The 24712-nt window shown below is 34.9% G+C and overlaps 1 protein-coding gene across 4 annotated transcripts in view; it reads right to left on the bottom strand.

Annotated features, from left to right (window-relative positions):
- PIBF1 (progesterone immunomodulatory binding factor 1) overlaps positions 1-24712 on the bottom strand; it is a 212324-nt gene that overhangs the window by 67769 nt on the left and 119843 nt on the right. For all 4 annotated transcript variants that reach the window (XR_013824935.1, XM_079903403.1, XM_079903405.1 and 1 more), the window contains exons 11-13: positions 16959-17124; positions 11845-11995; positions 5320-5410 (exon numbers count right to left, since the gene is read on the bottom strand). Coding sequence is in view for 3 of the 4 variants with exons in the window: in XM_079903403.1 (XP_079759529.1) it covers positions 5320-5410; positions 11845-11995; positions 16959-17124 (408 nt within the window). In the remaining variant the exon portion in view is untranslated. The remainder of the gene's footprint in view (positions 1-5319; positions 5411-11844; positions 11996-16958; positions 17125-24712) is intronic.

Raw genomic sequence — 24712 nt, 5'->3', positions numbered from 1 at the left:
GGCCAGCCTTCACTGATCTCTATTCCTCTGACTGACATAGGCTGGCACAGAATACAGTGCTAAATTATATGGTTTTAGATATTTCTTGATAGTCTTTCAGGTGTTCATTTTTTTTCCCCCAACAGATACAATTTAAATGAAGACTTACCCTCTGTGGTGTGTGCTGAACAGAGGGGGCACTTACTAAATCCTTCCTGACTGATTTTAAGTAAATTTTGCTCAAATGCTAGAATTTTGCTCAAATTGCTACAAACCATATTCCAAGGTTGCAGAGTCTCAATATTAAAGTACAACTAATGCTCAGCATCTAAGCATTGAACTAGTAATAAAAAAGAGCATAAAGTTTATAAGGGAAGAAGGCAAATGTCACAGATACCAATTCACCGCTTCCATATTTCAACCTCCTAAACTTTTAAATGTGGCACATTGTTGTGCTGAGTGATTTGGTGCTATAGGTGGATTCTGTTTAGAAATCTGGGATATTAGAAGTCAGAAGACAGGAGGGGAGTTTAGTTTAACTGAAATTCAAAGCAAGACAAAAGAAGAATTGCTCAACTAGCTGAGTTTATGTCTCCTTAACGACAATGTACATACTATGAAAACAAATCTTTAATGAGTTTTTTTATAATGAGTAACCATGGATACAGTTAGGGGAAATGACTCCTGATAAAGTTTGTTTGTTTGTTTGGTTATTTATTTATTTATTTAGTACTGAATTCCTCAAGAAAGCACTGCTTTTACAGGCTCTCTGTTGGGACACGTACGTACAGCATACAATTCTTCTTTGTAATTATATAACTGCCATGTGATTTTTACCTGCACCAACATTAAGTTTTACATCAACTAGAAACCAATACCACAAGAGTATAGTTTTGTATTTGAATTTTAAACTAAAACTTCATCTCTTATCTGGTAAAATTACTTCCCCAAGGGTTACATCTTAGCTCTCTCAGCACCTCTTGACTCAAAATAAAAGTTATCCTCTTGGATTTGTCAATGGCAGTCAGTACTTCTGATTATCACATATAGTTTCATAGTAGCCTAGCCCAGGCAGTGTGAACATGGCCGACCTCCATTTATATCTGAGATATCAGAGCACAGTGGAGGACTGATGCTCTGTCCTGAGTCCTTCAATATTGGATGGTTCTCTTAGTATTACCAAAACTCCAAATAAATAAGTGTGGGTACTTAGTTACCTGCTAATTAGTTACTTGGTCTGAAATAACATTTGGTTTTTTGCTCTTTTTCAGTTTTAACAGGTCAGAGTCCTGTCTCAATTAGCATGGCATGGAAAAATGGTTCAAAAAAAGGGTACATGGGCCAGAACGATTTCAGCTTCAGAAAGCACAAGGTTGCTCCCTGCACTGACTGCTTTCTTGGCAGTTACTGAGGACTAAATAGTGGTGCATTATGATTACCTATAGTTATAGGAGTTTTTTTCTAGTTTTTCTATAGGTTTAAACTTTCAAGTTGATCATGAGTAGATTAGCAATAACTTTTTCAAGGTTTCTAAAACCAACCCAAATGAAATAAGCAAAACTTTCTCTAAGGAAGAAAATGAGAACTCACACATGTGAGAATAAAGGAGATGAAAACAAAATTTCATTATGCACAAAAGTTTGCTAGGAAAATAAAAGCTTCCTCTGCTTTATTTTTTCCTTTATTATAAAGATTAGTCTACTGTGAAAGTTTCAACTTAAAGCTCTTTATAAAACTAGACAGAAACTAAAACAAAGATCAATAGTATGCAGTAAATCTTGCAATTTGAAAGGTTTAAAAACCTTCAGAAAAGTCTCCACACTCAGATATGCCAAAACGAACAGAGAAGCACACACTAAGGCCACATTAGTGCCTGGGTGTTACCCATTTAGTGTTACAGGTTAAAGAGCATAACCAAAACATGCAACTAGAAAATCTTGTTTGCTATTTTCAAAACAATCACTACCAAAACAAAAACATTACTTCAGATTTTCAAGTTTAGTCAAGAAGAGCCTTTTTTATTTTAAGCAACTTTAATTGTATATGCCCTTTTAACTTTCCACAACTTTGTCCCAGAAAGCTTAATGCAATATTTAGTTACTGTTCATATCTCTACTGAAAATTCAAAATGTGAGTAACCTTCTTTAACAATTATAATGTGTTTAAGATACACTTTTGGAAGTTATTTTTCAAACTAATTTTGAAAAATTAGTTTTGCTACTTCTTTATTGGAAACTAGCATTATGGTCTATGTCTTAAGAAACTGATTAATATCAAAGAAAGTGAATCTAAAACTAGTTTCATGTCCAGGAGTTGTTTCCACTAATTATTTCAAGAGGTCTCATTAAAATTTTAAAACAAAATTGTTTTAAATGAAAACTCACCTTGTGCCTCATTAAAGTTTCTGGAACATTGGCTTTACCTCGAAAATCAACTGTGTGATCTATTTATGTTAAGAAACATTAATTGACATAACAAACTTTTATTGGACACCTACTCTACGCCAGGCACTCACTGTGTGGTGAACTTCTTTGCATCCATTTTCTCATTTTAATTTCATAATATACATTGGGTGGCAATAGGGAACTAGTGAAAATTTTCAGTGGCTATCCAATTTACTAACAGCAATATGGCACTCAAAAACAGAAGGCCTAAAAATTAAAGTTGTGTATAACCATTAAAAATTACCTTTTTGAAGAATATTCAATGATATAAGAAAATGTTCAGGGTGAAATTATAAGATAAAAAATTAAATTTCTAAGTTACATACAATAATACCCTAAATACATAAGAAAATATATGTATCTGTATACATTTTTGAATGGCTATCTTTGGACAGTAGGATTACTGGTAATTTTCCTAATATTCTAAAATAAACATATATTATTTTTATAATCAGAAATCCCCTCCAATTAAGTGTTACCCTAAAATATTTAATTCTGGTTGTTGAATATATGAAATTTTAAATCAAATTTAGTATGAATGGGATATATTGTGTAGCAGATGAGAAATAAGTTCCTTTGAAATTTTAATATATTTTGAAATGTGCTGATGTATAATGAAAACTTTATTATGCAAATATTTCATTTGCCATTATGACTGAGTTACTTTATAATTCACCTTAAGCTTCCATTGCTTTAATTTCAAATGTGACAAATTAAATATAGATTCTCTTGAAGGTTATATTGCTTTCATCTTAAATAAATTAAACTTAGAGCACAAAGCCATTGACTTCTTTACAAATATCCATTAAGAAATCAAATATGGACTTTGCAAACTTCAGAAATGCATCAGACCCTAAACAGGGATCTTCTTTGCCATTGGTCGATTTTGTGCATACAGCAGGCACTCAATAGAAGTTTTTGAATGAATGTGCAAAGGAATGCATAAATGTCCTCTTTGGCTATCTAGACTTACTTTCCCTTCACTCAGTTTAGATGACCTCAGAAGCACTTCCTCAAAATAACCCTCTGGTTCATCATGAGAAGAATGCCTGGCACCAGCTGGTAGGAGATATTAATAGCATGCCCATTAGGCACTTGTTCAAGGCACATAGATAGCTCAGTGATAAAATCTTTAGAAATATTTGGACAGTTAAGATTATTCAGAATATAAATCAGTTGTGGTTCCTTAAATCTTCAATCTCAATATTAAGAAATCAACATCTGTTTTGGAAATTCTTAAAAAAATAGTAAGATAATAGTAATAATTGCTTTCAATTTTAGAAGAACTCAGCATTTGGGGGCTAAAGAAAGAAAGCTTACAACAGAAAAATTCTTTTTTCTTCTTGTGACCAAGATTCTTTTGAAGGAATCAGATGATAAAATAGAGAAGAGAATGGAATTCCTCCTTCAAATTTCCGTTTTTAGCATTTCACCAATCATTTGCCACTGATAAAAAAGTCGCTTGCCCACAAAACTACATTTCTATTCCTCCCTTGGCAACATAATGCTCAAAAACAGAGATATGCTGAAAATCACAAATTATCCTAGGTCACCCTCAGGAGGGACTCAGGGGAGAATGGGAATGGAATGGGACTATAACCGATTTTTTCAAGTAATACATAATTTAGAAATACTTGCATCTTCACTAAACAGAATTAACCATTCCAACTACAATTTGATATCTGGTAGTCTTCTACCCTTGATCTGTTCAGTGTAACCAGTAAGAAACTTAAATTCTAAGCATCCTGTTGTTACTTCTCATAAAATGGTCTATATCTTACATCACTTTAGATAGCTGTAAAGAGCCGTTACCCTCTGAGCCAAAGTTTCTACAAAAGTATTAGAATTAAGATGAATTGTTTTTCTTACTTAGTGTGTAATGTCTCTAAACGTTTAAATCTATTCATGTAAAAATAACAGATAGCAGCTCTGAATCCTCAAATACTCAGATGAAGAGACATTTCTACTAGGTATCTTACACCATGCTAGGTAGGGACAATGGAGAATAAACAAGAATAAGATGTAGTTGCTGACCTTGAGGAACTTTCCATCTAGCTGGGAAAACAATATAGAAAATGAGAGCTAGTGAGATAAGACAAATGCTCTGTTGTATGGTATGTGGAAAATAGACATTATAGGCAGACAGATATACTACCCTCATCTGGGGTAGAGAGGTAAATAAGGCTGGAGAGGTAGGGCCACATGGAAGGGCTTAGAAGTCTGATAGAAACATTTAGATTTGTTATGGTAGCAAGCAGGGCTCTTTCTGCAAAGCAGTATGAATTCAGGTGGGAGAAAGGAGTTAGGAGTTAGGTCACTAGAAAACCAATTAACATAGGTACAATTTTCTCTTAGTATACTTTAAATAGTATCTCAACAAATAACTAGTGGATCTTCTAAAAATTTTCTTGGTCTTCACAAAGTGTTTTATACTTTCAATCACAGTATATATGCTAGCTCTATCTCTCTCTCCCAATCTCTTTCTTTTTCTCTCTCTCAAGTATACATCAAGGAATGTAGACAGGTGAATAAAAAACAAGTGAAAAAAAAAGGAAGCATAATTCATTAATTTTAACCTGAAAACTGTTGGTACAAAAAAGCATTTGTAACTCACCTGAAATTATGATGAAAATAAATTTAAAATGGTGTCATTATCACTGAATCCAATTCTAGGAAAATTCTAATGTACACTTACATTCTACCCAACATTAAACTCACTTAAAAATACATGAAATGCATGATTATTACTTACTGTGTTTGTGAGCAATTTAATATTTATGCATACTAAGAATAAAGTAACTTTATTTTGTCACTCCACTCAGTACCTCATCAAAAAGCACAATGTAATTACATTTAGCTTGAACGGATAAGTGAAATGAATATATATTGATTTTACCTTTGCTTTAGTCGTCTTTTGGCTGTTGTGGGAACATTAGCACCATAGCCATAAGAAAAAAGAATCCTTTCAGCCTCATCTTCATTCTCAACTGGAAAATATTGAAGTGTACAATGTGAAATATTTTTTTTCTTAAAAAGTATGGCAGAAGTGAAAATAAAAGAGGTCATAATAATGAATTAAGGAGCATAAGAACATTTAAAAGGGCTAATGCATAACCTCAAGCAGACCATTTGTAAGCAGCAGCACAGTTATTTCGTAAAGTATATGCTTGCTTGGATTTGTTCCATCAATTTTTAAAAGGTTTAGTAAGGGACTGCATCATATGACACGTTAAGTTTTCTTGTTATAAAGCATAATAATACAGATGTTATTTACTCTGAGGTTCAAAGGCTTTCTGCATGAAATGTATGTTATGTACTTCTGAAAAAGTAATGATAAACTCAATTTCATTACTTCTTTTCTTGATTAAGAGAAATGATTATTTTTAATTAGGAAAGATGTTCATTATTTTATCAGAAGAACAACTTTATCCTAACTTGCAATAATGAAATTATGCATTTAAGTAGGCTACTCTGTGAGGAAAATGTACAGTCCTAAGAATCTATTGATGGCATTTAAAAAAAAATTACAGAAAACACAGTAACACCATTTACTTCTAAATTTTGCTATTGTCACACCACTCCCCCAAAGGAATTTTAACTAACAGGTTAATGTTTTATGGGTAAAACGTTTAAATGCGATGACAATTTACGGTAAGTTGAGATGAAAAAATATTTAATCAAAGGCTATAAAAGCTAAAGGTTTTTTAAACCTTTAAAAAAGGTTTAAAATTTAAATTTAAAGCAGTTCATGACATATAACAATTTTTATAACATTATTCATCAATAACCAGTATTTTAATGTCAAAAAGAGAAACCTACTTTCAGAAATGTTTCAGGTTTAAAATAAAGCCAAATATTTTACATTAGTAAGTGAAGCTATTTGCAGGCCTATCACTGTAATATGCACTTATTTGTTGTTTGATCCTTCTGTAGTAAACATTTCAGGAATATTCATAAGTGTTTTTTTTTTCTTCAATTTTGACCCTATTCACAGTGAACCAAGATCAGTTTTCAGAGGTAGGATTAGTAGTTATGAGGGACAAGTGTAAGCAAGAGATCCTATGTGCCATTGCTGATAGTAACATCTATCATTGCTCAGATCCAAGTTGGCTTCTCCAATCCAGCTCTATCAGAACTAGAGCAGGCATTTAGATACTTATCTGACGCTTGTTTCTCTTAAATAGTTCTAAGGTCAGAAGAAAGAGGGGTAAATTTAGCTAACATCTCAAAAACCCATCAGATATTGATGGACAACTTAAATTTGAGTTTAATACTTACTGGATTAATAACTCATGGGCTAACTATTCTAGTGGTGATTTAATTACAGAAACAATGTCCTACACAAAATGGCAAATGGTACTAAAGAGATATGAATGTGCCTTAGTACCACTATTTTTCCCATGCTAGAGGCATTAGGAAGGTATGGGGAGAATGACATTCACAGAGAACGTGCAGGAAGGAACTGCAATGTGTAAAGGCACAGAGCTGTGAAGTTTCAGTAATTGTGAGAAAAGTGGCTGAAGTTAGTCTGGAAAACAATAGTAGTAGAAAGGGAGGCCAAGTTCCAACTGTGAATGGGACTAAAGTCTTGTTTGCTAGGCTAAAGAGTCTGGATTTTATTCTAGAGACAACAAGAAATTAAGAGATTAGTACAGGTAAGTGACATGACCAATAGATTTTTGTTGTTGATGCTGATATTATAGGAAAAAAAATTCCAATAATGGGAAAAGGGTGACCTAGATTGGTAGCACAGAGAACTCCTTACAGGTTATAGTAATAATCCAGTTGTGACTTGGTCCATAATAGCAATGGAGGATGGAGAAACGAACCTGGATTCTAGACAAATGAGTAGGTATGCAGGTGAGATGAGGCACTAGATAGGATGAGGGAGGAATCAAGGTTGACAAAAGCTAGTTGGGTAATTAGACAGACTTTAACCTTACTAACAGATCGAGAATACAAGAAAATTAATACGTCTTAGGGAAGGAAGAGAAAATATAAATAATGTTACATCTTCAATGACTGCAAGAATTCCATACAGACCTGTGGAATCACTAGCCTGTGGCCAGTAACTGAAATTGTGGAAAGGGATAAAATTATCCAGAAAGTAGGTAAGTAAGAATTGAAGAGGATGAGGGGAAAAAAAAAAAAACCCTGGGAACCAGAAACAGTTAGATAAAAGAAGAGACAACAAAAGCGACGGAGAAGAAACAATCAAAGGCAGGTGACTTAAGCAAGAGAAGAGTTTTGAGAAATGTGACAAATGCCCAGCAGAGGTTACAAGTAGGATGAGGTTGGAGAGTAGGTCCCTCAATTTGACAATTAGAAATCTGATATTTAAAAAAAATTTATTTAGCTTCTAGACAATACCTGTACTTTTAACAATCTGATGACGATCTTTGAAAACGAAACTCCTCAAATATACAAATATTAAACTTATTTGATTACAAAAAGCAATTCAAGTGTAAACAGGATACTGTAATTTGCCATGGTTACACCTTAACAAATGAAGTCTAACCATCTTCATCTCAGCTGAATTAGATTATAATCCTTTGAATACTGTACACACTATAGTACTAAAAAAGAATGTTTTGCACTTACATCTTACAAATTTTGTTTAATCAGTAAGTATTCGTTAAACAAGGATAGGAATATTCTAATTTCCAATGTCAACAGATAGAAAAGAACCTAGTTTACTAATCTTCCAAGTACAAGCAAATGTATTTTATTTTAAGATACTTTTAAGATGGTTTATAAAATATCATAGCAAAAAATTAATTTATGTATCTTTTCTAAAGATTTTGTTTAGAAAATATTTACACTCATGGAAAAGCTGAAAGAAGTGTACACTCATATATCCAACATCTGGATTCAAAATTAAACATCGTACTATATTTATTTCTCACACATTTATCTATCACTGTATCCATTCATGAATTCATCTTATTTTTTTGATGCATTTCAAATTAAGTTGCAGACCTGTGCCTTCACCTCCAAACAGTTCAACATGTAAATCATCAACTATAGTTGAATATTATTTATAGTTCTTTTCTAAAAATAAAATTTACATATGGTGAAAGGTACAAATCTTAAGTCTATCATTCAATGAATTTTGAGAAATATAAATAGTTGACCCTTGAACAACAGGGTTTGAACTGCTTGGGTCCACTCAAACATGAATTTTTTTTTTTTTTTTTTGGCGGTACGCGGGCCTCTCACTGTTGTGGCCTCTCGTGTTACGGAGCACAGGCTCCGGACACGCAGGCTCAGCGGCCATGGCTCACGGGCCTAGCTGCTCCACGGCATGTGGGATCTTCCCGGACCGGGGCACGAACCCGTGGCCCCTGCATTGGCAGGAGGACTCTCAACCACTGTGCCACCAGGGAAGCCCAAGCACCATTTATTGAACAAACTTTCCTTTCTCTAGCTGAATGGTATGCTTCCTTTATTAAAAATCAAATAATCAGACAAGTGTGGGTCTCTTTCTTAGTTCTCTATTCCATTTTGTTGTTGTATTTGCCTTTCTTTATGTCAGTAGTATACTAGCTTGATGCTGTAGCTTTATATTAAGTCTTGAAGTGTAACTCTTCCAATCTTGTTCTTTTTTTTTCAAAATTATTTTGGTTATTCTAGTATGCATATGTTTTCTTTGCCTTTAGGCAAATAACTAGGAATGAAATTGCTGGATCACTGGATAGGCTGTTTGGTTTTATAACAAAGTGTCAGTTCTTCCACAGTCTCACCAACGTCTGGTATAACCAGTCTTGCTAATTTCAGCCATTCTGGTAGGTGTGCCCTGGTATTATTAAAAGTAGACCTTTTAATAAGTCCTTTGAATTTCCACATAAATGGAATACAAAAATGTTAAAAAGAAAAAGGAATTATGATTAGGACGATATTGATTTTATAGAATTCATGATGTATCTATTGATGTTTTAGCAAGTCTTCTTTAATTTTTCTTAGCAATGGTTTGTATTTCATGTTGTTTAATCTATTCCTACACATTTTATGTTTTTTGATACTATTGTAAATGAAATTGCTTTTTAAATTTCTTTTTCCAATTGTTTGCTTCTAGTGTGTCTGTGTGTGTGTGTATATATATATATATATTTTAATTTTATTTATTTTTGGCTGCATTGGGTCTTTGTAGCTGAGCAGGGGCTTTCTCTAGTTGCAGCAAGCGGGGGCTACTCTTTGTTGCAGTGCGCAGGCTTCTCATTGCGGTGGCTTCTCTTGTTGAGGAGCATGGGCTCCATGTGCGTGGGCTTCAGTAGTTGTAGCATGTGGGCTCAGTAGTTGGGGCACGCAGGCCCTAAAGCATGCGGGCTTCAGTAGTTGCGGTGCATGGGCTCAGTAGTTTCAGTGTGTGGCCTCTAGGGCATGCAGGCTTCAGTAGTTGTGGTGCACGGGCTCAGTAGTCATGGCTCGCGGGCTCTAGAGCGCAGGCTCAGTAGTTGTGGCGCACAGGCTTAGTTGCTCTGCAGCATGTGGGATCTCAGTTCCCCGACCAGGGATCGAACCCATGTCCCCTGCACTGGCAGGTGGATTCTTAACCACGGCACCACCAGGGAAGTCTGAGCTTCTAGTATATTTCTGTGTAATTATTATAGCCTGTTAAATTTACTTATCAGTGTTAGTGATTGCTTTGTAATCTGAAAATACAGTCTTCCTATTCCTTTCCGATCTTTATACTTATTTTTCCTTTCTTGCCTTAGTTCACGGGCTAGGAGTTCAAATACAATGTTTAATGTAAGTTATGAAAATAGAAATCCTTGCCTGGTTCTCTCCTTTAAAGGGAAAGCATTTGATATTTCATCATTAGGTATAATATTAGCTGTACGTTTTTTGTAGATACCTTTTATCAGATTGAGGAAGTTCTCTTCTCCTAATTTGTTTAGACAGAGGGATATCTGCAAAACTATAGAGAAACAGAAGTATGGAACTTTCAAAATAATGCAATATGATAGGAAATGGCAAGGCATAAAAAAGTACAAAGATAAATATGTCTAATCATAAAAAGACATGCTAAGGAATTTGACTTTAGGCTGTTTAAAGTTGATAGGGGAATTAAAGCAGGTGCATGGTATGATCAAATCTGTATTTTATAAAGATTACTCAGACTCCATGAAGAAACTGAAGATAAATTTGGAAACTACTGTAATTATCAGACACTGGCCTTGGAAATTAAAAAAAAAAAGGCAATGATAGGAATAAAACAAGTTTTTCTTAAACTGGGCTATCAACACAATACAGTCTTTACGAGAAAAGGTGCCCCATATAAAGTCAACCTCAACTTCAATTGAAGTTTTTAAACCCATTTTTATAAGAATGCCACTATTATTTCTAACTTCTGAACAGAAATAATGCACTGTAGCAAACATCACAGTCAATGGTGAAATGTTAATTTAGAATATTCCCTTGGAGTCAGGGACAACACTGGAAGACAGACAATAAGAGGAAAAAAAAGAAGTAGAAATTAAAGTCAAAGTCTATAACACAGTGTATGCAATGAATTTCTATCTGTCCTTCAATTTCTATCTGTCCCTCAATTTCTATCTGTCCCTCATTCAAATGTCATCTCCCCTCTCAGGGATTCCTCACCTCCAACATGGAATTAACTCAAGATCTCTTCTGTACTTACACCAAGAACTGCCTCTCTCTTGCTAATAGCACTTTAATTATCTGTTAATATGTTTGTCTCTCCCAGCAGACTAGACTAGGAATACCTATAAGCAAGAATTATCGCATGAACTCCATATCCCCAGATCCTGGCATATGTATTCACTTAATAATTGTTTAATGAATGAGCTAAATAAATGAAAAGATAAAACCTTGGCATATGTAATCACTTTATTGCTGAATGAGTGAGGTAAATAAGTGAAAAGATAAAATCGATCATAGTTATATTTTTTTTGATCTCAACTACTAGGATTAAAGTTAACTAATTTTTAAAAATTAATTAATTAATTAGGCTGTTTTGGGTCTTCGTTGCTGCGCACACGCTTTCTCTAGTTGTGGTGAGTGAGGCTATTATTTGTTACGGTGCGCAGGCTTCTCATTGCAGTGGCTTCTCTTGTTGCGAACACGGGCTCTAGGAGCATGGGCTTCAGTAGTTGTGGCTCGCGGGCTCTAGAGTGCAGGCTCAGTAGTTGTGGTGCACAGACTTAGCTGCTCTGTGGCATGTGGGATCTTCCCAGACCAGGGCTTGAACCTGTGTCCCCTGCACTGGCAGGCAGACTCTAAGCCACTGCGCCACCAGGGAAGTCCAAAGTTAACTAATTTTTAAAATGTCAAGTATTCTTTCAAACAAAAAGTTACAAGTTATATTTCAAAGAAATATAGCAAAGCAGTTTTAGAAACAATATCAGGTTCCTTGTGCTGCCAGAAAAAAAAGCTGTGTGTGGAGTGGTGGGAGACTTACTTTCTGCAGTTTGCATTATTATTTCATCAAGCTCTTTTTCCAGTTTCTCATAAATGTCTAGCCTTGCCTGATGTTCAGAGTTCTGTGCTTGAAGTTCGGTAATACGTTTTTCAGAAGAGGCTTGGAGACTATAAAATTCTTTAGTTAAAACCTAAGAGTGGAAGAAAAAAAATTGCAAAAGCAGAATTAAATAGGTTGACAGTTAAGACAAAAAAAACATGATACAAATTTTTTTTTTAATGATTTAGACATGAAGTAGCTCAATTAAGATGACTGAGGAGGTAAAATACATTTATTTCTGAGGAAAATAATTTGTTTTTAAATGAAAATTATGAAGCACTTTATTATATAAATTGAAAAAAAATTAAAACTTAGTGATAGTTATAGGAGTAACATTAGCATTTGCTTATTAGAATTCAAAAAATTCAATAATGCTATACTCCTCACCTAGGTGGAGGTTATTTATCTGGTGACTACAGGTATTTGAGAAAGGCTTACAGAGCTGTATGTAAAAATTATACACTCATAATGAGTCCTTCAGTTTTTCACCAGAGATTATTTCATTTAGTCTTTTTTAAAATTTATTTATTTATTTATGTCTGCATTGGGTCTTCGCTGCTGTGTGCAGGCTTTCTCTAGTTGCAGTGAGTAGGGGCTACTCTTCGCTGCGGTGCGTGGGCTTCTCATTGCAGTGGCTTCTCTTGTTGCGGGGCATGGGCTTTAGGTGTGCAGTCTTCAGTAGTTGTGGCACATGGGCTCAGTAGTTGTAGCTTGCGAGCTTTAGAGCGCAGGCTCAGTAGTTGTGGCACACAGGCTTAGTTGCTCCGTGGCATATGGGATCTTCCCGGACCAGGGCTCGAACCTGTGTCCCCTGCACTGGCAGGCGGATTCTTAACCACTGCGCCACCAGGGAAGTCCTATTTCATTTACTCTTACCATGGTTTTAATAAGATTTTTGGTTTGCTGAACAATCAAAAATTCAAAGCAGCAAATCAAAATGTAAATGTGAAGTGCTACTCGGGGCAGTATCAGAAAATGCCTTTGTATAGAAAGAAAGGCTAAAAAATTATTAAAAAGAGATATAAAAGACATGGAAATTGGAGTTATTTTATGTAAGAACAAAAAATCCTGAATTTTCCTATGGTAACTCATTGAAGGAATCACTAGGGTGACAATAATGAATTCACTAAAACAGGAGACATTTCTAGTAACAAAGGAATGTTCTAATGCTTACATTAAATTCCAACTATCTAGAAAGTTTACTTACTAGTACAGACTAAATTATGGGGTGGTATTACACTTACTTCCTAACACAACATAAGTAATGTAGTATTTCCTGAGAAGTAATAGAATATTATGGTAAGAATATGGTTTGGAGCCAGAAAGATTTGGATTTCAGTTTTGGCTTTGACACTTATTCATTGTGATCTTAGGTAATTATTCTTTCTATGCCTACCTCAGAATATTGCTGGAAGGATTACGTGAGAGGATAAACTCACAGTGCTTAGCAGAGTACCTAGAACACAGTAAAAGTGCTGAAAAATATTATTACCATTGCAGGAAATACAACTATGAGAACTTTGTATTAAATGGTTTGTAAAAATGAGATGTACTGCTTTAATTATTCTGAATTTTCTATTAGTTTCTCTAATGACAAAGTTCACCTTAACAAATGTATGTGATTGTGTGCTTCCTGTGATGGTAAGAAAGAAGATGTGGAAGATCTATTTACAGTTTTTAACAAGCAGAAATTTTGATTTAATATTCTTTTAATCTATTCCATCTCATTTTCTTCAATTATTTCCATCAGAACTCCCCCCCTGAGGGACTTCCCTGGTGGTCCAGTGGTTAAGACTCCGTGCTCCCAGTGCAGAGGGCATGGGTTTGATCCCTGGTTGGGGAACTAAGCTCCCGCATGCTGCACGGTGCGGCCAAACAAATAAATTAATTAATTAACCCCCCCTCCCCCAACCCTAGATAAACTAAACATCATTCCCACCCTCCAAATACATTCCTTTGAAGGGCAGAGAAAGAATAACATGGGAATAATATCTGTAGTATGATTTCTAGTGTCCCTGATTGGGTCAGAAAAAGAAAATTCCTGTTTTAGCATTATTCATTCTTGCTGGCTGGAAATGTTTTCTAGAGAATTTATTATAACAAAATCACTGCACAGTTTAACAATCTGGAGCTTTCAGAGAGTTCACTACATTGCGATGTAATTAAGAATCTGGTGGCTGAATTCCTTGTCAAAGAGAGGATCAGTAAGGATAGTGTTAAATGGCAATTCCTACAGCACAGCTGATACCTTTCATCTGTACCCCACTTTCTCCAATAAAAATACCACACAAAGAAAAAATGCAGAAATGGATATCTAAAGAGATAAAGAATCAAAATGTTGAAGATGAGATATTTCATAAAATACTATTTTAAAAAGAGACTTTAAAAGTAGTATTAAATTGAGAGGTACAATTTAAAATTCTCATTCATAACATAGAGAAGAGATTGTCAGAAACTTTTGATTTGGGGTACCTTCCAATACCTCAGTACCCCATGGTAGTGAATTCTCCTTTATTATGGATTTGTCTGAGTGGCTGCTATGAAAAAATTTATTACAGTTTCTGAAAAGCCATTGAAGAACTTGATTCTTGGACCCATGGAAGGCTATTACATTAAAGATTCTTTAGGAAAAAACCAGTCTATGAACATTTGAGTTTAAACACGAATGCAAAAAATAGGTCAACGGCTTTTAGGAATCCATTAAATATCAAGCTTTCACAGTGGATATCTCCTTCCTTTTAATAATGATAATACAAAATTATATAGATAACACATATATAAAATGAATGAAAATACAAAATTACAGGTCAATAATTGCTTTAAAAAGAGAGAAAAATATAAAGCCAGTGTTTTGAAAGCTTTTGGCAATTGATAATTACGAAAAAATAAAACAAACTGTTCCCAAGTTATAAATCAATGAGAATACTGGGTAAAAGCCACTGAAAAGTACATAATTATAGCAATCTCTACCTTTCACAAAATTATTTCTCTCTAAATTCATTATAAATAACAATTGTCTAAGATACCTTCTGCTATCAGAAAAATGGATTCAAACAATGGTATTATATTAGCTTTCATCAAACCAGTCACTCACTCATTAAATACTTATTGAACATCCACCATGAGTGAGGCGCTGTGTTAGGCATTGGTGACACGGTAATAAATAAACAGTCCTTGTCCTCTCAAAGATCCTAGTTTAACAAAGGAGAAGCTGTAAAGAAACTCCCCTACAGCTTCAGTTTCATCAACCAAAGTTTTTAGAATCATAATATTTTTTACAAAGTTGTTTTTCCATGTAAGACCTTTACACAAGAGAACACAATAATTATTAGTCACCTGCATCCACAGACCAAGTGGGTAGGTCTATGGGAAAGTGGTTTTCATACCACTTTCCCATAGACCTCCTAAAGTCACAACCTTTAGGAGGTCGTGAAGTCAATTTAAACTCCAACCAGCTAAAAATAATAGAATAGAATGGTTTAGAAAATATCAGCACTGTATGTTGTGAAGTACTGGTTAGTGAAATGTTTATTTCAGTAGAGAGAGGGGAAGTGCTTCTTTACCTTCCTAAATATAACCCCACCCCCCCATCCCAAACACATCCTTAAGCACAGCCATCCAATGTGAAAAGAAAAAGAAATTGCTAGGAATTATAAAATTAAACCATGAAAAATTTGCAGAAGATGAATACAAAATTAGAGCTAATCTAATCTAAAATGTGTGGGAGAGTCGGCAGTAGCAGATTATGACTGCAGCAATTTCCCAAAGAAGGCACCTGAAGAAGTTTTAAATGCTGAACACTGCTTTGTTTAGAAGTAAGCATCATCTACAATTTTTACTTACGTTTCTTTAAATATGTATTATTTAACATTGTTTTTATGTTTTCCCCTAAGGCTTTATTTTCTGAGACTCTATTTTGTTAGTTTTACTTAACAGAGTACTCTTCAGAAATGAAATTTCTGAAAGATTGTTGTAATGAATACTTACATCATTAGCTAATTAATCATGTTAATGATATTTCCATGTTTTTTATTTTTAATGGTATTACTGCACCTTTCATTCCATGTTTTTAATTTTTATTATTATTTTATTTATTTTTTAAAGATTTTATTGATGTGGACCATTTTTAAAGTCTTTATTGAATTTGTTACAATATTGCTTCTGTTTTACATTTTGGTTTTTTGGCCATGAGGCAGATGGGATCTTAGCTCCCCAACCAGGGATGGAACCCACACCCAGTGCATTGGAAGGTGAAGCCTTAACCACTGGAACGCCAGGGAAGTCCCATGCTTAGTTGCAGCATGTGGGATCTTCAGTTGCAGCATGTGGGACCTAGTTCCCTGACCAGGGATCGAACCTGGGTCCCCTGCATTGGAAGCATGGAGTCTTAGCATGGACCACGAGGGAAGTCCCTCATTCAGTGTTTTTATTTTTTTTTTATTATTTTTTAAATAAATTTATTTATTTTTGGCTGAATTGGGTCTTCGTTGCTGCACGTGGGCTTTTTCTAGTTGCAGGGAGCGGGGCTACTCTTCATTTCTGTGCACAAGCTTCTCATTGCAGTGGCTTCTCTTGTTGTGGAGCACGGGCTCTAGGCACGCGGGCTTCAGTAGTTGTGGCACATGGACTCAGTAGTTGTGGCTCGCGGGCTTAGTTGCTCTGCGGCATGTGGGATCTTCCTGGACCAGGGCTCGAACCCTGTCCCCTGCATTGGCAGGTGGATTCTTAACCACTGCACCACCAGAGAAGCCCTCCACTTTCTAGTTAAATGAGATTTCCGATTTAAGGGTACTTTTGCCAGTATTTTAAAAACAACAAACAGACCTATGGCAATTTGCATTCCTTTTCTTAGAAATGGTCCTTTCCTTCTTTCCACCTCTTTATCTAAAAGAGGAAGATATGTCCTCTTGATAAGAGATCTTTAAAACTTAAGGACACAGGCTTGTTCTCATACGTAACACAAATATTATTTATAAAGCTCAATATGATACAGACCTTGTACTTATGGAGCTTACAGTCTGTGTTAATTTTAAAAGAAAAGCTTATATATGTACCTCCAATTTTTTCTGATATTTTTCACATTCCAACTGACATTGTGTGAGGTTTCTTGCAGTCTCCTCTTGTAGAAGCTGAGCACGCTCACTTTCAAAAGATTTTATTTTACTTTGATGGAGAAATTCTGTTACTTTGCTTTCTGTACTAAGTTGTAGTTCTCTGTACCTGAAAGAAGAAAATTATGAAACACTAAAGAAATCTCAATTTATAGAAACATAAACATTACTTCTACTTTTTTCTATATCCCCATATTATTATGCAGTTAATAACTTTTATTTATTCAGCAGAGCTTTTGTAAATAATTTAGAGAGGCATATGTATGGAAATATGCTAAGTCCAGGAAACAAAACATACCAATTAAACTTCCTCTACTCCTCCCTTCTTTTCATTCCTTCCATCCAAAAATAGTTATTACCTCTCTATGATTATTATTATTTTGTAAGACATTTAAAATAAAAAATGGTAAGAACAAATTTCAGTTATATTGCTTAAAATGACTGAATTTCCATATATTTCATAGGCCTTCTTAAATCTATAGCATTGTTTCCAAACTTGCTATTTCATCTAAGTCTAAATAATATCAGATGGAGAAGAATGGCATGAAATATGCACATTAACCTGCATCTTCTTGAGATATTTGTAAAATAAATTTTTAAGTTAGTAAATATATATATCTGAATATTACAAGAAAACACAATGTACAAAGTACAAAGATAAATATAAAACGATAAGCAGTCTATTACAACACAGATAAGAAACATTCTCTTCATTCCACAGGTATAGCTAGTAATGAAAACATTTCCATTTAACATATAAATCACTGCATATTATAGATTTGAAAATGCTTCAAGTTGACTGTGTTCTAACAGAAAGCAAACAAAGACATATTACACCTTTTCAGGGAGCTATTATGAACCCAGTATAATGCTAGATGTTCCTAAAATTCATTTTTTCAAATATTTATTGAGCTAGACACCATGCCAGGCAAATATGTATACAATGGAAGACAAAATAGGTTTTCTTTTTTTTTCTTCCCCCTTAAAGAACTTAGTTTTTGGGAGTTCCCTGGTGGTCTAGTGGTTAGGATTGGCGCTTTCAATGCTGTGGCCCAGGGTTCAGTCCCTGTTCCAGGAACTGAGACCCTGGTTGGGGAACTGAGATCCCACAAGCCGCGTGGCGTGGCAAAAAAAAAAAAAGAACTTAGTTTTCCGGGGAAGAGAGGAAAATATACATGAAAATTCAATAGAATATGGTAAGTGCTTCAATAAGGTAATCCCTAGGTTCGATGGGAACCTACAGGAAGAAGATTTAACTCAGTTTGTGCAGGTGTGTGTTTGTGTGTGCGCAGCAGGCGGAGGTACAGGGTGGAAAGTACTCTCGGAAGTAGAAACAAGAGTATGTGCAGGGCGGGAAGCAGAGAGCATAGTCTGTTTTATTCATAGTATCTCATTTAATCCTTACAACAGCTCTATTAGGTATTTTGCAGATGAAAAACCAGAGGTTCAGAGATTAATTTCTTTAAACAGGAAGAAGGTGCTGGTAAATTTCAGGTGGGGTCTCAAATTCAGCTATGTTTGAGTCTACTGGAATGATCTTTCCACTATTACACAGTACTCTTAACTGACATTTCTGAGTTCAGATAAACTTTCAAATGTGTTTTAAAGGTCATTTCACTCTTGTAAGTGACAATAACATTCAAAGTATAACCAGAGAAAATAGGCATTTAGATACTTGCTACAGGCTACTTCACTCTTGGTACTCTTATCTTTAGTAAAAGCATCTCACAATCAGATTGGTGGAAGTTCCATTCAAGCATATTGCTACACATTATTTAATTCATACCAAGGCTTTAAGGTGAATGCAGCTTGTGTCTTTAACTTTCTGGAAAGTCCAGGCATTAATTTTATGTATGTATAAAAGAACAGCTAGGTCATATGGTCACTCCAGTTGTAACTTTTTGAGGAAATGCCAAACTGCTTTTCAATGTGGTTGCACATTCTCACCAGCAATTACGAGGGTGGTAAGTTCTCCACATCCTTATCAAAACTTACCATTGTCTCTTTGATGATAGCCATCATCATGGATGTGAAGTAGTAAAAAATTATTTTTCTCAAAAATTTATTAATTCAACAATTTACTGACATGAAAATGCCCTGTACTCCCTGGGGTAAATTGTCTTATAAATGCATAAAACATATGTGAAATCCATACCTATTTGTATGTTAAACTGTGAGACACACTAGACTTCATTACTGAAATATATTCTTGATAAGTCATTTGGAATGTGCTATTTATCTTTAAAAGAATTTGTTTCGAAAAAATTAAACAGCAAAGTTTGCCTTTTTCTGGATTCAGGACATTGTGGTTAATTCTGAGGTCAATGCTAACTCCAAACAGGAAATGAAAGACTTAGGTTTTAGATTTCACCTGCTCTTCTTATTCATTATATGACACTTGAAAGTTACTTTTAGCACTATTATTCTTCCCCTATACTGAACAGTTAAGTAGTTATCTCCTAGAAATTTGAGGATACTAAGTTTAATAAAATGACACTTCTATGAACCAAATGATAATTCTTTTTAACCAGATATACTTATTTTTTATTTTTTTATACAGCAGGTTCTTATTAGTTATCTATTTTATACATATTAGTGTATATACGTCAATCCCAATCTCCCAATTCATACCACCACCACCCCCCCCTCAAATGATAATTCTAAAGACTCATCTATTCTCATGTTGCTTACACAGTAAAAGAAAATCTGCCTCAAATCATTCTGACTTTGTAATAATAGTTACTCTTCTAATTTAAGTTGAACTGTGAAAATGCTGAGGAAACATTAGAGCTGCAAACGCAGTTCCAGAGTGAGGAACAGATGACAAGGGTACAGGTTGACAATCTCAGGTAACTTCCTCCTACTTGTTTTGCTAATATAACCTGTCACATTTTACTTTGTTGACTCAGACTTCTCATTTTATCCTCTTAATGTGAACATCTTACTTGAACTAAGTCAATATTATTCACATGTTAACAAGTTTATGTTTGATATCCTAACTCAGCATAGTAACCTTAAGAGGTCACATTTCTTACAAAGTTAAAGTATAATCAGAATCTCCAACTATTGTTAGCCCAGGCCCCCAACGTGACTAGATGAGTCTCTATGCTAGCTGGGTTTTTAGTTTTCATACGACTTTCTCATAAATCACATACGACTTTAAAAATAGTAATATAAGGACCTAGAATGAACTGTTTTTGCTCTCAAGGAATATTCACTGCAACGTACTTTGGGCTGGACAAACAAGGAGAATTTTACCTGTTAAAAGGTGAAAATCAGCAATTAGACAGGAAACAACAGAGATGTTAACCCATGAGAAATGCTCTCAGCTATGGTGAATTAAACTCCAAGCAGCATGGCATATTCTGCAGTGCTGAGAAATAACTGCAGGAGAGACATCAACATGGAGTTCTGTTCTCAGAAATGGGAGAGCTCACTTGAACAAAAGCACCAGATAAAACACTAAATAGCAACAGGTTTTCATAACAATATTTACATCAGCAGTCTTTACATATATATGATGGTGAAAAGTTTGCTCATTACACTCTGATGTATTAAGCCAAGCAATGCTTGTTTATTCCAATCTCTATCAACAAGATTATCACTGGTACGAAAGTCAAAGACTCCTATAATTATTCATTTTAGTTTTTATTGCAATGAGAAACAACAACTGATCTTTGAATTTTATCCACAAAAGGTTCATGGCTTCTCCAATATTAAAACTGGATATGGGACTTCCCTGGCAGTCCAGTGGTTAAGACTCCACGCTTCCGCTGTAGGGGTCACGGGTTCGATCCCTGGTCGGGGAACTAAGATCCTGCATCCTGCATGCCGCGTGGCATGGCCAAAATAAATAAATAAAATTAAAAAAAATAAATAAAAAATAAAACTGGATATTTATTCTGAACCCAATTATCTAATCTCATTTCCTAGATAGACTTTCTAAGGCAAAATACTCCCAAATATTATATAAGTGGTAAGGTTCCTATAATCACCAGGACCAGTAAGTGGTCCTTCCATTAAGATTTTCTGAGAGCTGGCCCAGTTTAGAAGTAAGGTAGTGAAGCACCTGAGGCAAGGCATTTGTCTATGTTCAGGAGAACAACTATAGATAGATAAAGAGCACAGGAAATAACACCTGCACAAGGAAGATTGGTAAAAGAAGTTAAGCAAAGTAACAGTATTTCCAGTTACAGGAAAGGGTTCAGGGAAGGATTTTAGTAGTTAGGCATCAGTTAGATTAAGTTTTGAAAGGGACTCTGGGTCAATATAGAGAAAATACTTGTGGGGTTTAAAAGAATACATGGGAGCAGGTAGTCATGGCTGGACCACTAAATCCTTTGTGTTGGGGAGGATAATTTAATTCTAAATTCGACAAGCAACTGGGGCATACGCTGCTGATAAACTTTCTACGTGTATTAAAAAAAAAAAAATTGCTTTTAAACAGAGATGGGCCTGAGGCTCCAGACAGGGATTTCGCTGTGGGAAACTGGAGTTGACAAGGGCAGAAGCTGCCATCTCTAAGCGACTGAGAATCAATCTTGCTTACCTGAGTGGGACATTGATCCCATTTTATTCTGGTGTCTCGGGCTCCTCTTTCTCCTTATTTTATTTTTTGTGGTACACGGGCCTTTCACTGTTGTGGCCTCTCCCGTTGTGGAGCACAGGCTCCGGACGCGCAGGTTCAGTGGCCATGGCTCAGGGGCCCAGCCGCTCCGCGGCATGTGGGATCCTCCCGGACCGGGGCACGAACCCGTGTCCCCTGCATCGGCAGGCGGACTCTCAACCACTGCGCCACCAGGGAAGCCCTCTCCTTATTCTTTTAATAAGGTTTCATCGAGTTGATGTTCAATTCCCTTTGAATTATTCATTTTAACTAATCCACACCTTAACTACTCTTTGTCCCTGCTATTTGTAATTCTCAGGGGATAAAACTCATCTCCATTCTATTTACAGAGAATTTCGGTTGTGTTTCTGAACCTGTTCTACATGTATTACTAGCCCTGTACCACATGCTGAAAATGCTTCTGGATGAGTCACTGAGTGATAGTTAACCAAACCCTAAGATCCACTTATGCCAATTAAGAATTGAGGGGGGAAAAAAAAACAGGACACAAAAACCTGTTTGTTTGGATATTCTGCTTCTATGAACTGAGGAAAAGCTAATCATCTTAGGTTAAAGATACTAAACCACTGATTTTTCAATTATCCCTAAAGATTTTTTTTGCTCTCAATAGTATCTATCTGTATATCTATATTTATAGACCCATGTCTAATCTTATATTAACTGGTATTCTATCAACTACATATTTAAAGCATAATGAGTATGAAGTACAAGACACTTAATACTTTTTACAAAAGTACACTTTTTATTTCCTCTTTCATATCTGCTGTTTTATATAGGACTAACTTTCCATTAACCAGAATATTTCTTTCTTTTTTTTTCTTGTTTTTCTTTTCTTTTTTCTTTTTTTTTTGTGGCCATGCTGCACAGCATGAGGGATCTTAGTTCCTCCACCAGGGATCGAATCCATACCCCCTGCAATGGAAGCGTGGAGTCTTAACCACTGGAACACCAGGGAAGTCCCAACCAGAATATTTCATTCCTCAACATCTAATTCATTTAAAAATATTTATTGTGTATCTAAATGTGCCAGGTACTATTAGATACCAGAGAAACACAAATAGCATCACTACTCTTTAAGGATCTCACATTGTAATGATGAAAAGGCAAACAAACGTAGGGTGATAAGCTAATAAATTCTAATAATAATAATAGAGTGAGGGTAGAGAGAATGATAGAGATATTAGTGGTGGTGTTATGTTAAAGACGTTGGGCAGGGAAGGCATCGCTCTGTTAAAAGGTGATATTTGAGGAAAGGATTTAATAAAATCTATATTTTAGAACTAAAATAAGTGATTAATAAAAAAATAGCTACTGGCCATGTAAAGATTATATGTATTATATAAGATTTATATAATAAAGACTTTTTCATTTTAAAGAGATACAATGTTAAAAATATGAAGGCAATAGGAGTCCTTCACACTGATTTGAAACTTGGTATCTTAAACCAGTAGTTAAAATTACCTACCCAAACTATACTAATGGATTTACTAGAGAGTCTAATCTATATGAATTGTAACTAGAACAAAGGGGACTGAATTTTTAACAAATGCATTGGTGACATCAGGATGAATGCTACTATTTCACAGGACTGGGAAATACACACTTATTTGAACAAACAATTCGATCAACTTAAGAAATGCTTTGAATTCATTTTTATTCTGAAGTAATTCATAAGCCACATAAGAAATGTCCTTTCATCATTTATAGTGTGTCTTTTTGAAAATAGCTTTACAATTTTTGTCTTGATTATACAAATAATACATTTATTATAGAATTTTAGAAAATACAGAAAACAGAAGAAAATGTCAACTGTAAGCTCATAATGATAATTGCTGTTTATGTTTTTATATATCTCCTTCTCTGCACAAGTAAATATTTTCAAGTTTTTATTTCTGTAATTTATCACATCCATTCTTAGGGAAAAAACTTCAAATATTACAAGTAAAGATTAAAGACCTCCTATTTATCACTTTTCTGTGCATCCTCATTGTGGTTTTTCTTTTCTTTTTTTTTTTTTTTTGGCCATACGCGGGCCTCGCCATGGCTCCCGGGCCCAGCCGCTCCGCGGCATGTGGGATCTTCCCGGACTGGGGCACGAACCCATGTCCCCTGCATCGGCAGTTGGACTCTCAACCACTGCGCCACCAGAGAAGCCCTCTTTTCTTTTTTTTAAACAATACATGTGTATTATACACAGAAGGATATATCAGTCTCCTTTTTCATTTTTTAAAAAGTGGCTCATGTCACATACAGTCTGTAAATTTTTTTCACCTAAGAATATGTTTTGGGATCCATCCATGTTTCTACTTCATTCTTTCCATTTGCTACACAGTAGATCACAATGTGGACATAATCATTTAATTCTATAATTCATTTATTTTATCCTAAACTGATGAACATTTAGATTGTTTCCAATTTTTAATTATACACAGTGCTTCAAAGGCCACCATAAATAATGCCTCCACTTCACGAGCGAATGTTTCTCTAAGAAAGATCATCATGAAGTAGAATTGTTGAATCAAAAGATTTTAAATTTTAAGAGATACTGCCCAATTTCCCTCCCAAGTGGCAATATCCATTAAAAATGGTACCAGAAGTGTATGAAATATGGTTCCTCTACTTCCTCACCAATATTTGATATTATCATATATAAACATGTTTGCTATGCACATTATATATGTAAATCATATCTTCATATAGAATTCGCTATCCCTTCCCCCCGATATAACTTAAAAATCTTCCTATGCTATTAAACCCCTTTTATAAATATTATTTTTATTGGCCACATAATTTTCCATTCTTTATTATTCCTCTATTGTCAGACATTTAGCATCTCCCCAATTTCTTACTTCATTGTTCATACCAAATAGTCGTACCCAGTTTATTCTTTACTCTGAGCAAAGTATGAATTTCCAGAAACAAAATACATCTTTGAAGGAAGAAGACTCTTACAATCAAAGGCTGTGCTACAAAGTAACCATACTGAGCAATGCCAGGATAGCTGCGAAAAGTATATGAGGTCCAAATGTGTCTACTTTGTGGAGGATATTATTGTTTGGATCCATATATC

This window comes from Stenella coeruleoalba (genome assembly GCF_951394435.1).
Source record: "Stenella coeruleoalba genome assembly, chromosome: 18".
NCBI lineage: Eukaryota > Metazoa > Chordata > Mammalia > Artiodactyla > Delphinidae > Stenella > Stenella coeruleoalba.
This window is presented reverse-complemented; position numbering and strand designations above follow the sequence as displayed.